The 13,993-nt window shown below is 47.0% G+C and overlaps 1 protein-coding gene across 2 annotated transcripts in view; it reads right to left on the bottom strand.

Moving 5' to 3' along the window:
* Window positions 1-13,993, bottom strand: part of LOC144124651 (calpain-5-like) — a 109,579-nt gene that overhangs the window by 10,031 nt on the left and 85,555 nt on the right. For both annotated transcript variants that reach the window (XM_077657457.1, XM_077657458.1), the window contains 2 exons: window positions 9,091-9,287; window positions 755-873 (listed from right to left, as the gene is read on the bottom strand). In XM_077657457.1, the coding sequence (XP_077513583.1) occupies window positions 755-873; window positions 9,091-9,287 (316 nt within the window). The remainder of the gene's footprint in view (window positions 1-754; window positions 874-9,090; window positions 9,288-13,993) is intronic.

Genomic DNA, 13,993 nt, shown 5'->3' with positions numbered 1-13,993 from the left:
TTTCAGTCGCCATCACCCCTTTTTAATCTGTTCCATCACAGTACAGTTCACGTGTCCACCCACTCTAAGACTGCTATTGCAATTGACCTTCATCTTTAACTACTTATATATACACAGATGCACACACAGTGTCTAAGAGGTGTTTCCAAGCACTTGGCCAGCGTCTTACGACCGCACGCCCCACCCAATGACGAATGCTGCATGTGCGTGAGGTATGGGCTAAGTGCGCAGCACAGGGTGGTCACCTGATTGTGGGGAAGAGTACGGGTATCACGCGTAATCACGGTTGAGTGTGCATTCCACGCTAAGATGAAGGTAGTGCGAGGTACATGAGGGGGGTGATCACGTGATCAGGGTTGAGTGTGTGCCACATCTTAACACAAAGGTAGCGCGACGAATGTGCAGAGACCAGTTGTGTGATCAGGGTTGAGTACACGGCTCACCCTAAGACGAAGGTAGTGCAAAGTATATGCAAGGGTGACCACATGATCAGGGCTGAGTGTTCGCCGCATCCCGAGATTAAGGTTGCACGGGACACGTGCAGGGGGTGGTCATGTGGCCTACCAGACAAAATTTCGGGTTGGTTTGAGAGACATCTCATGTACAGCTATTACTGCAAAAGATGAGACTGATGTTATTCCTCTGCCCAGCTTTTTCTTGAATTACATCAACCACTGCAGCTGAATGTGAACCCAAAACATCAGGTACTGCTGCCACAAGCGCTACAGTCAGAGCGTGAAGTGCAGTGCTTCACCTCCAAACGGGTCCTGCTGCTCAAGGTTCTTGGCTCCGATGACTCGAATGATGGTGGCCAAGCTGGGCGCACTCTGGCACGGCAGCAGCTTGGCACTTGGCACGTCCTTCAACAGCTCCCTGGATCAGGAGCAAAGCCAGCGCATCTTTTAAATACCTGCTGCCCCTGCCCCAATAGAATGAAACTGACAATCCAGACACAGTTAAGTAGGCCGAGTTTGGAACTTTTCATCACATGCAACAAACATAACCATTTCAAGTCTTTATTATTCACCCAGATGGGAATATTTTAAGATGTAAAAAAATTAGGGTGCTGACATGGTCGCAAAGAAACATCTGTGGCTGTGATGTCCAAAAGCAATATCATTATGGAAAAATTCCATTAGGAGAGCCAAAACTTGGAGGAAAATTTTGACATAGAAGGTTCAGCAGAGACGTGTAGTGAAATGAGGAGCTTATTATTATATGTTTTTAAGGTTCAATGATACAATTGCAGTGGTTCTATATACTAGTAACGTGCACTTTGAAACACTTTGCAGAGCACTAAAATTTCCACCCTGGAGCACTTTCGAGCAATAAAGCACTGATTTAGAAGCACTCCGGAGCATGTAGCTTTTAGTTCCCAAACCTCTTTGGTGAACAATGCTGGAAAAATTTCAGTGAGATTAAAAGGTGTGCTATATCCTTAGAGGGACTTTGAAGACAAATTAACAGGAGTTGGCCGGCACTGGTAGGGTACTGCAGTTTAAACTCAGAGACTACTCGCATTGAAAACGGAGCTCTTATACAATAGAAAACACCAAAAAGCAATATGCAGCCGTCGCCATCACTCGCCAAATTCGCACGTAAAATGTGTGCACTTTACAGATTTCGGGGTGCGACGCCTGGAAGTTACACTACACCGCCATTCAAATCAAAACGCTGGCAACCCATCCTTTTTGCTAAGCTCATAAGAGCGTAGCGCAAAAAAACTGCACGGAACACAGCAGTAACACAGAAGACAGGACGGCGGCCGCCCTGTCTTCTGTGTTGCTGCTTTGTTCCGTGCTGCTTTTTGCGCTGCCCTCTTATGAATCAAGTACAAACCGACTAGACTAAACACCAATTTTTATTTTTGCCAAGGACGTCAGGAATTTGAATGGACTGGCGGTAAGATTTCTAAGTAAACTTTTCTCGGCCATAAATACACCTTTTGCTGCCAGACAAGCTTTAATATGCCAAAAAGCCAAGGAATTGATTTTTACCGAGAGGAATAACCACATGAAGTTGTCCTCAGTGTCCTTTAAGTTGGCTAACACTGACACAGAGCCCAACCTGGCAGGTCTTCAATTCCATGTTTCATGCTGTATAATTGTAGAACGGACACCATTGCAAAATATGCCACACACCCTGAAAAGCACATACCTAGTATACTTGTCACAAGCAGAGGAGCTCAATTTTGCTCATGTGTGGCTCTCCACTTTTCTATGCCAGGCTTAGAAGTAGAGGTGTGTGAATATCAAATCTTTGGTTGCAAAGCAAATACAAATAATAAACATTGGTTGTGAATCAAATCGAATATTTTCAAATTGTTTACAATATCAGTACAGGTAGTTTAAACTAAAAACAAACATTTTTCCACGAAGCATAGCAACGAAAAGAAATAGATGTACTGCAAATTTTGTTTTTACCCACACGAGCGTAGTATACTGTTATAATCCGGGCTGGGAACATTTCCCGGCCACGAGTGAAGGACAACACGCCAGTCGAGGGCATACCACGCACTGACTAGCCCAGTCATGCGTGCCTTTTTATTTACCGACGCGGTGGCACCCTGCAGTGATCAATAACGTCACATCCCTCCCACCCTAAGTTAATAAAACCCCCAAACAATTACAAGGTGATTAAGTGTAACAATGGCAGCACTTTAGTTGTAGTGCTGTACAGGCCGACGAACCCTGGTGCCCCATCAGGGAGGCGTGGTGACAGGTGTTTGACGAGGAGACGCTGTACCTTCTGCAGCCCTTGGCTGCCTTGGTTCCTCAGTTGATACCCCTGGACAGATTTCAGAACTCTGATCTGACAAGTCAGGTGCCATAACCTGCCCTGCCAGATTGGATACGTCAGGACTGGGAACAGGAATGTCAGGGTCCGTGACTGTGCTGGACGGTTGGTTATGCTCAACCTGGGATAGCGGGTTTGCCTGCCGGAGATGATCATGATGGCGCGTCCAACATCATTCGTCTGCCAGTTGGAGGTCCGATGAAAACGCTCCCTGAGCTGTGACTACAGCCAGCACCCATGCAGGCCCTGGCCGAAAGTTCCTGGCGAATACCTGATCCCCAGGCAGTCCCTGAATCCGAGGTTTCGTTCACTGGTCGCATCTGATCTTCTGCTTGAGCTGTTTTTGCTGTACGGTGGTCCTTAGATCCGGTCGGAGCAGGTCCATTGCAGTCTTCTTTTCTCGTCCCAGCAGTAGCTCTGCAGGACTGCATCCCATGACTTCATGTGGTGTCGATTGATAAGTCAGCAAAAAGCGTGCAATTTGTGCTCGAAGGTCCCCAGGACCAGCCTCCTGCAACTTCCGCTTTACGGTCTGAACGGCACGTTCTGCAGCGTCATTAGATGCTGTATGATACAGCGGTACCAGCATCCGTCTCACCCCATTCTTCTTCAAGAATGTTGTATACATGTCACTAATAAACGCTGGACCATTGTTGGACACCACAATGTCAGGTAACCCTTGGTTCGCGAACATGACTCTCAAGCACATAATGGTGGCTTTTGCAGATGACTCTTCGAAGAAACTGGGAACACGTCAATCCATTTAGAAAATGCATCTACTGCAATAAAAAAATAAGTGTTCCGGTATGACCCAGCATAGTCCACATGAAGTCTTGAGCAGGGTCTGTCCGGGAACGGCCAGGGCATGACGGGTATTGGCCGTGACGCTCGCTGCTGCTCCTGGCACGTGGGGCACCCCTGGACGGCAGCAACGATATCGTCATCCATTGCAGGCCACCATATGTGGCTCCGTGCTACAGCTTTCATCTTGAATATCCCTGGATGGCCTTCATGAAGCAGCCTCAAGACGTCGCCCTGGAGTGACGCAGGGACCAGCACACGGTTGCCCCAGAGCATGACAGTTCCCTTGCACACTCATCTCGGAGAACGCTTCCTTGTCCAACTGGCTGTAGTTCCTTTCTGCAGCCGCCAGACTTCGAGACACAAAAGCAATGGGACACTCTTCCCTCGACGTCTCGCGCTGTGCCCAGACTGCCCCAGCCCATAAGGTGAGGCATCTGTGATCAGCACAGTCGGCCTTGCAGGGTCAAAATGTGCCAAAACTCTAGCGGGCGTAAGCAGCTCTGTGCTTTTCCGGAAAGCTTGCTCCTCCAAAGACATCCAGCACCACTAAGCCCCTGCCCCCAGCAAGCGGTTCAGGGGGTGCAACCCACTAGACAGGTTTGGCATGAACCGTCTATAAAAGTTGATCAGGCCGAAGTAGCTCTGTAGCTCCTTCACATTCCGAGGCACTGGTGCTGCCAGCACGGCTTCCGTCTTGGTTGGGTTCGGCTGAAGAGCGGCTTCACTGATGACGTGCCCAGATACTCCACCTTAGGTACCAGGAACTCTCATTTAGAAAGCTTCAGCCACATCCCAGCTCTCCTCAGTCGCTCCATGACTCAGTACACATTAGCCCAATGGTCGCTGTCATTGGCGCCGGTGTCACCAGTATATCGTCAAAGTATACCGTGACATGGTCAAGATTGTGCAGAAAGTTCTCCATCTCGCATTGAAATAAAGCCAGGGCTGACGACACCCCAAACGGAAGTCGGGTGAACTGGTACAAGCCCTTTGGGGTGTTGATGGTGGCAAATTTTTGAGTCTTCGCGCAGCTTAACGTGCTGGTACGCACCTCTCAGGTCGAGCTTTGTAAACTTAGCACCACCTGTTAGCCTTGCAAACAGCTCCTCGATGAGAGGGATTAGGTACGACTCCAGCACCGTCACTGGGCTGACTGTCATCTTGAAGTCACCGCAGAGGCGAACACGGCCATCTCGCTTTACTACGGGAACGATGGGCGCAGCCCATTCGGACGTCTTTACAGGGCGGATGACTCCCTCACGCTCCATCTTCTGCATCTTCTGGTCAACTCTGTCTCGTAGCGTGTACGGGACGACCCACAGCTTAAAAATCTTGGCTTAGCACTCTCTTGCACGGTAATCTGGACGGTCACGTCGTCAAGGGTGTCCAGTCCCTTCGAGAATACTTCATGGAATTGACTCACCACTTCTTCCTTGGACATCACCGCATTGACTCTTTCTGGCTTGCTGATTCCGAGCTGAAATTCTTTCATCCAACTTCTTCCGAACAGCATTGGGCGCGGGCCATTTACGACGAACAAAGGCAGCACACATTTGCTCTCACCGAGCTTCACGGTTGCCACGAACTTGCCTACCACCGGCTTTGTGTCGCCGAAAAATCCTATGAGCTGGACCTCCAATGTCTCCCGACGGAAACAGATGCATAAACTTCCTCTCGCTGATAGTTGACACACTGGCGCCAGTATCAAGCTCCATGACCAAAGTCACCCCACTGATGGAAACTTCAACATGCATTGGCTCTGGCCAGGCCGCTTGAAGCGTCCATAGGTCGTACGCTCCTTCCTTCTCCGGCCTGTATTCCGTCGCCACCAGCTCGTCGTCCAGGTTGTGGACAGGTTTAGGTCCATTCTGGAACCTCGTTTATGCAGTCTGTGACGTGCTTGACCGGCATAATCTGGCCAGATGACCTCTCTGCCCGCACTTCAAGAAAACGCTGCTCACGTGCAGCATTGGTGTGCCCGATGATTCCCCCCACAGCGGAAACAAGACCCACTTACCTGCTGCTTGGTTTTCACAACATTTGCAGACTCCTGGCGTCACTTGGGGTAGCTGAGTACATAATGCACGAGAATCCTTCCGTGCAGCCTCCATGGCAATGAAAGTATTCTTTGCGGTCTCAAACTCCAAATCTGCCATTTCCAGCAGCCGAGTCTGCATTGTGACATCGTTGATTCCGCTCACAATTTGGTCCCGCAGCATCCGCTTACGAAACGATGCGAACTTGCAGTCATCGGCAAGCTTCTTTAGTGATGCGATGAAGTCGCTAACTGACTCTCCGCCCCACCGGTGTTGAGAAAAAAACTTGAAACTGGCCACAACCCTCAATACCTTTGGCAAGAAGTGCTTGTTCAGAGCGTCAAAAATTGCGGCCAAGGTGGTGCCGGCAGGCTTCGTAGGGGCTAGCAGGCTCTGCAGCAGCGAGTACGTTTCTGATCCACAGCACGTCAGAAACACAGCAGTCTTCTTCGCCTCAGCGATGTCGTTCGCTGCAGTTCCAACCATTCACGATACTCTGTCCAATCCGACGTACCCGCGCCGAATGGTTCAACCTTCCCGACAACAGACATGGCCGATACAGGGGTGCGGATAACGCAGGCGTGACCGTGGTTTATCGCTTGTCGCCAGTTGTGGTAATCCGGGCTGGGAACATTTCCCGGCCACGAGTGAAGGACAACACGCCAGTCAAGGGCATACCACGCACTGACTATCCCAGTCATGCGTGCCTTTTTATTTACCGATGCGGTGGCGCCCTCCAGTGATCAGTAATGTCACATATACCTGTAAGGCCTACCAGGCATTAGATAAGGAAGGAAGCACAGTAACAGTAGCAATCGTTTTTCTAGAATAGCTGATACCTTGTTTACAAACCTTTGAAGAAGGTAATTTTGTGGACTGAACAAGGTTAATATGACAGTTTATGACAAAGTAGCTTACTGAATGCTGTCATAAAGCGCTATAAGATGGCCAGATACTTCCTTACTGGAGGAGTGCCGTCAATGGCCAATTATTAGATGGGCAAAATGCAAGGCAATACTGCAAATGCGGAACAAACAGCTCACGAAATGGACACAAAAGCGGCAAGCAACAATGCGAGCCCCACCACTAGCAGCACCTGCCATCACAGGGCAGTAGCACATCGCTTAACAGCTTCACCACTGCACCAGGAGTAGTATGAGGGTGCCCAGGTATCTATAAATGTGAAGTAGAGAGCGAGAGATGTCGCGGCCTTAAAAGAAGATGACGAGAATGAAAATTCCAAGAACAAAAAATAAATTAAAAAGAAATCGGTGTGTGGCCAATGAGCCCAGTTTGTAATGGCGACAGCTCACAAATTTCCGTCGTGTCGGCCAAGCGAGCGCCATTAAGTTTTTTTAGGTATCTTTTGTTTTCCTTTTACGTATAAGGTTGACGCTTAATCAAAGAAGTAGGGACACCAAATTTTAGTGGTTTTTTTCCTTTTTAGAATGATGCGCAGCACATTAGAAAACCGACGGCCATATGGACTGTGCCAACAAGCGGTAAATCATTGATAATTGAAATTTTTCTCTTGTGCTGTTTCAGTTTCAACAGACAAACGGCTGTAATGTACAAGATGTGCTTAGGTCGCATGAGCCACACAAAAGCGGTAGTATGGTCGCTGCTTTTTTTCTTTTTAATTCATAAAAATGCTTATGCAAGCCTGCTCAAGAGTTGGAACACTAAAAATGAGGAATAAGTGATTGCACTGCAGTTTTTGCACACCACACATGACCTGTACGCGTCTTGAATGTCACAGCCGTCTTTCAGTTTTTGAAACGGAAACCATATGAGGAAAAAAAATCAATTATACATTATTCACCTTTCGTAGGTAAATTCCACGGCGCGACTCATGCATACCGTTGTCCGAAGTATTGCTGCTTTTTTTTTTCTAAAAAAAAAGACTCATTGTTGAAAGTGGTCAGCTCGTGCGCTTTTCTCAGCCGGATGCCAGTGGGCACAGTCTGACCCATGGCCCATCCCCATAAGCCACCATACCATGGTCACCAAGCACGGTTCGCAGTAAATGTATTTACCAATGGCCATTTTTTATTTCTCAATTTTTTTCCCAACCCTGTGAGCAAATCAAATCACGCTCCTGATGCTCCGGCGCATGGCGAATTCTGCGGGTTTCTGACGTTGGCGAACCACTGTCTCAGTTTCAACTCAACGAGGATACATCTGAAGATAAGAGCTTTTGTTGTCTGGAATGCCGCATTTTGTTTAAAAGCAAAAGCATAAGAGACAAAAAAACGACACAAACAAAGAAACAGACTTTATATTGATTTTCTGAAATTTCACTTTCTCTGCAATTGCTATCACTCATCCCTTCGGCATTTTGTTACGCATGACAGTACAATGATTGTTTTTTTTTTGTGCATAAATCTTAAGACATTGAGCCATGCAATAAAGGTCTCAATTTTTCTATGTACAAGTGCAACAGGGTTTGAAAGTTATTTCCATAAGGAAAGGTTGCGATGTAATATGATGCTGGAGTCTAGCTTTCATTGCCATCAATACTGGAAATCTAAAAAAAGAACTAATGGCTTTATTGCACAGGACAGGGCTTTGCGAACATGCTGGCATAAGAAACTTGCACACTTTCGTCTTAGTTATTTAATGACCCCAAGATGACTTCACGAAGGTGTTAATTTTAATTACTCGACAACTATACCAGCTAGCTTAAAAAAATGCATTCGTGAAATAAGAATATTAAAGAGAAGGTGAAATGGCTTTCTCAGAATTCGGGGTTACTGAAGACTCTAATCTGTGAAGCTTCTAGGTAAAGCATGCAAAGTAGTTTTGCGCTAGCATTTCAAATGGTGAGGCAATCACCGATTGAAACCGCGACGATGTTCAGGCTTCTCCTCATTGCGTTGGATGAGTACGAAGAAACTCGTGGTGACGTCACTGTTGCCGAAATTTCAGATGTCCACTGTTTTTGTTTACATGCTGCCGTATGTCTTCTGATGCCGCCAAACAGTGTTTCGTGAGCTTCACCTTCGACGGCATTCGTTTTCTTCATTTAAACAACCGCTTCTTCACTGGAAACTTGTTGCCGCCGTACGTAACGTCATCATTGTGGCCTCTGCCTGTCACTGTGCACTGCAGAGAAGCCTGATGTCGACGCCACTTTACTCAGTGATTACGTCACCATTTCAAATGCTAGCGCAAAAAGATTTTGGATGTTTTACCTGCAAGTTTCACACATTCGGCTCATTTAAACTCATCGAATTCTAAAAACTCTTCAGTTGCCCTTTAAAGTTACATATCCTTGTCAGATCTGCTCACATTTCATGCATAAATAACAAAAAAAAGTTGTAATTGCTGCTTCCCCTTTAATTCGATACAGGTTATTCAGCGTCTTCAAGGTGTCTCCTCTACTCCAAAACTGTGCACTGACCACATATGGAGGCAACAGAAAGTGGGCCACGGTATGGCACACTGCACCCACCGTGCGTCGAGGTGCTGCTGGCACAGGAGGCGCAGCAAAAAGCGGCGTGTCTGGCCGGCCTTGAAGGTGGTGGGCAGCAGGCAGTAGCGGCCGCGCTGCAGCTGGCACTCGAGGAACACGCCCCGCGCCCGCACATACTCTGAGCTGCACACCTTGGGCTTCACCACGTGCACCCGGAACTGCCGGTTCACCTCCACCTGCCAAGACATCGCCCGACCGGGAGGGGGGCACTATACCTCCGTGCAAGTTCCTTCCGTCCAGTGGCCAGACCTCGTCACATAACTCAAGTTAAATGCTTTAAAATATTGGATGGACTATTTTGTAGATGGAGAAAAAAAAGGAAGGGAAGGATAAATGCGTATGATACCCTGTCCTCCTACGTGATCCCTGTAGTTGCACCATGTTCTATGGCAACATCTGTCACAGATGCTAACAGCTACACAAAAGCTGTTGTAGCACGGCCAAAGTGCCAGTGACACACGGAGCAACACCACAGAAGCAGCAGCAGCAACCAGCCGCCACCAGCAACAACCTTTATGGGAATGAAGAAGAGACTGCTGCTAAGATGGCTAAGTTTAGCAAATGGATTCCAAACATTGCATGCATATTCAAGTTCTAGCCTAATTAGACTAAAGTGACATATCAGTTTTACATTAGGGGCAGAATTTTAAAATTAAAAGGCACAGTTTATGAAGCACAACAGGGGAGATGATATGAAAACAAAAGTTTAAACTAAATGATCAGATACTAAGTGAACGCAACGCCTAGGTAGCTGCATTCAGCAGCCTGCTGATGAACCTGTCCGGCAAGTAAAAAGCAAAGCTTCTTCCACAGGAAGCAAAGCAAAATAGTCTTGTTGAGCTACATTTCCCACTCTTCATTCCACTCAAAAATGTTAGCAACAAGGACGTTTGGTTTGTTTTGGTCATTAGATGAGGAGATTTTCCAAAAAGCACACAATAATTGGCAACAATCTGACTTGCACATCAAGATTAACAACAGTTTCCGAGTGATTAACATGTTACTGATATGGCTACTACTAATGGCAAGCTAGAGACCTCAAATCACAACCAGCTGTCTAACTTTAATGGTTAAAAGGTAAAGCATAGTACTACAATTTAGTTCACCAGCTTATAATAATAGTTAACACCATTTATCTTTTTTTTTGTGCAATCTGATACTAGCGTTATCAACATCAAGTTGTTTTTACAGCCCCTGAAATCCTTGATTGGTACAAAGCAAAAGCCCATCGAGAGAGCCGACCTGCTTATACTCTTTGCCAGCTACACTCACTGCAAGGTAACTAAGGTTTCTTCGGTGAATTAAAAAAAAGGGGGCCTGCAGCTTGTTTTATGGCGAGGTGCTTCTGCATTTGGCACATTTAAATTCAAATACAGATCTGCCCTTTAGATGTCAATTCTGATTTAATAAGCAATTATTTCTTGTTTGATTAAAATTTTAATTTCTATAGTTTTTGAATTATAAAATAAGGTCCATATTTAAATTTAATTTTAATTTAAAACTAAAACATAGTTAAAATTTTAAAATAAAAACTAAAGTTTGGTCTTTTGATGACAACAGATCAAAGCTTTGCGTATGACCATCTTCAATTTCCTTAAAGAAATCACGGTCTACTGTTTTCCTATGCCAAACATTAACCCAGCTTGTTTCAGGCAAAAAAGTATATTCTGTGCCATGGCTACAATCTTTTAAGTTTCAAAATGGTAGCAAAACCTAGTCTTACAAAAAAAAGAACTTCATGCATTACCATCTCTTTTTTTTTATCCAAATAAAAGACTGCGCTTTCATGTCAAATAATTTGAAATGAAATGGCGCAACTTTTCCTTAAATATAAAACACGAAAAAAACTACAAAGCTATGCAATTTTGAAGTTTGTGGTCAAATATCTTTTCCCAGCAGTCATTCAACTAAGAATCTCGGTGATACAAATTTCGCAATGGTACGAATCCGCAAAATTCCCCGGCCGGAGTGCATTGTGGACAACGAGCAGAATTCCGGATGTTCCAGCCGAACTCTCTCCCTCGCCACATCAGATGATACGAACACGCTATAGCCGCTATCACACCCTTGAGCTCTAAGCGATGCCCGCCCATCGCCGATGTCACGATCGCTAGTCGTGCGATGCGCACCGCGAGCAGTGAGCCACGGTGCGCGGTCCTCACATCGCCGAAGCCGCGCTCGCGAGTGATCGTGAAATCGCGATCACTAATAGCGCGGTAAGCACCGCGAGCAGTGAGCGGCGGTACATCGCCGAAATCACGATCGATAATCTCGCGGTGCAAACTGCGAGCAGTGAGCGGCCCTCACAGCGCCGAAATCGCTATTGCCGTTTTCCTTCAACTACTGCATTAATAGCATTTCAGTTAAAGAAGTGCCACGGTATAAGTACCTTGGTGCTGTAATAAACTCGCAACTAAAATGGAATGACCATATAGACCACATTAATCCTCAGCTTTACGTAAACTTGGTTTTCTTCTCCATAAATTTAGGGGTGCACCTAGCAGCTGCAAGCTATTAGCCTACAATACGCTTATAAGACCAAAACTCAAATATGCCGACATTGTTTGAGACCCCCATGTAAAAAAAGACATAAGAGAATTAGAAAAAATAGAGACGTGCAGAACGTTTTATATTTAATAGGTACAATAGAACTGATTCCCCATCTTCGCTAATGGCAGCAAATGACATTAAACCACTCCACGTCGGACGCAAGATAGCCCGCCTATCCTTCCTTCACCAACTAATTCATGGAAAACTAGGCATTTCTCCAAACCAAAATGTGCAGTTTTCAGAAACGCGTAGAACTCCTCATCATCATGATCACACATTAGCACCATACTTCCTGCATACTAACGCTTTTAAATTTCATTTTTTTTTCCATGAAAGATTGATGAATGGAACACCCTGCCTCTACGAGTGGTATCGGCTGTTGATTTTGACAGGATACTCTGTGAGCTATTTTAGATATATGTACTACATTAGAGAACTTTATTGTTCTGTGTTTTACGATGTAGTGCTCTTGTATTGAGTGAATGTATTTTTCTGCCCTCCCTGCCTGGACTCAAATGAGGGTCTGCACTATTGTGAAAATAAATAAATAAATCAATAATCGCGCAGTGTGCACCAGGAGCAGTGAGCGGCGGTGCCCCGCCCTCACATCACCGAAATCGAGATCGCTAATCTCGCGGTATGCACCGCGAGTAGCGGCGGTGCGCGGCCCTCACATCACCGAAATCGCTATCGCTAATCGCTCGCTGCGCACCGGGAGCAGTGAGCGGCGGTGCACGGCCCTCGCATCATGTAAATCGCGATCGCTAATCACGCGGTACGCAACGCGAGCAGTGAGCGGCCCTCACATCACCGAAATCGCTATTGCTAATTGCATGGTACACACTGTTCAGCTCTACCGAGTGAAGAGACGAGTGATTACCGTGCCCCCAACATGGGAAGCCCAAACAAGAAGCCTTTATTCATGCCCGCAGGCAGAATATATACACATTGAGGGGCACCGCCCCCTTGCTCCTAGCGCCATCACGTGAAAACTCAAACAAGCACAAGGCGGCGACCACTACATCTTCCCTCCTGAGACTGTTACAAGTTCAACCTGTGCAGTGGTCTCGCTGCACGACTGTATCACGTTCGGACCTGTTCTTGAGGTTGAGGCGAACTCTCTTCCACAGGCGACCAATGGATCTCAGGCGAAGGAAGAAGGTACGAGCAAAAGTCCCACCGGCAACGAACAGGAAGAACTTTGTTGCGACCTTTCAGGTTTTGATGGCGAGGCTGCCCGTTCTGGGATGTTCTGGCCAGTTGAGAAACGCACCAGATGGCGACGATTTCTCTGCAGAATGCTGTCAGGAGTCTCAACCACGTACGACCGAGGTAGCTGAGCAGGGCTGACGACCCGACCACTACAACCAATGTCCTTGACCCATACGTCCTCCCGTGGTTTTAGAGAACTCAGAGGGCTTGCACTGTAACGGCGATTGTAGTTCTTTCCCTGTTGAACCTTGGTTGCAGAATCCTGTGCCCTGAACGTCTTGTGACTTGGCAATGCTGGCAGAAGTCGTTCTGGCAGTCCCGGTAGATGTGTTTGCAGTTTTCGTCCTATCAGTAATTTTGCTGGAGATATGCCCGAAACACCAGGTGTGTCTCGGTAAGTGAGAAGGGCAAGGTACAGATCAGAGCATTTCTCAAGCAGGTCCTTCATTGTCCGCACCATACGCTCGGCCTCTCCGTTACTCTGGGGCTATCGAGGGCTGCTTATTTCATAACGGAATCCGTATGATCGGGCCAACTCGGCGAAATCGCTGGATACGAACTGAGGTGCGCTGTCTGTCCGCACGACGTCGGGAATCCCGAAGCGAGCAAAGAAACTCTTCACAGCAGCAATAATCGCTGTAGCAGTTGTAGTCCCCAGTGTGACCACTTCAGGGAATCTAGAGTAGTAATCAACAATCAGAACATAGTCATGTCCTTTAAACTGGAACAAGTCGATACCGAGGTACTGCCATAGTCTCTCTGGTGTGGGAGTTGGCATCAGTGGCTCTGAACGTACGGCTCGAGTCTCGGCACACTTGGGACACTGGGCCACAAGGTGTTCAATATGCAGGTTGCAATTTGGCCACCAAATGCACTCTCAGGCGCGTTCTTGACAGCGGCGTACCCCTTGATGCCCTTCGTGCAGCAGTGCAAGAATGTCCTGGCATTGAGCAGATGGAATGACGATAGGGCGATCCAACAGAAGCAAACCCTCGTACACACTCGGTCTGTCTCTCTCCTTCCAAAACAGTGCTACGTGGGTTGGTACTCTGTTCTTGGAAGGCCAGCCTTTCTCACATTAAGTCATGACTGATGAACACAACTCACCTTGAGCTTGCTG

The sequence above is a fragment of the Amblyomma americanum genome, chromosome 3 (genome assembly GCF_052857255.1).
Source record: "Amblyomma americanum isolate KBUSLIRL-KWMA chromosome 3, ASM5285725v1, whole genome shotgun sequence".
Taxonomy (NCBI): Eukaryota; Metazoa; Arthropoda; class Arachnida; order Ixodida; family Ixodidae; genus Amblyomma; species Amblyomma americanum.
The sequence above is the reverse complement of the archived record's forward strand: the minus strand, read 5'-3'. Positions and strand labels throughout refer to the sequence as shown.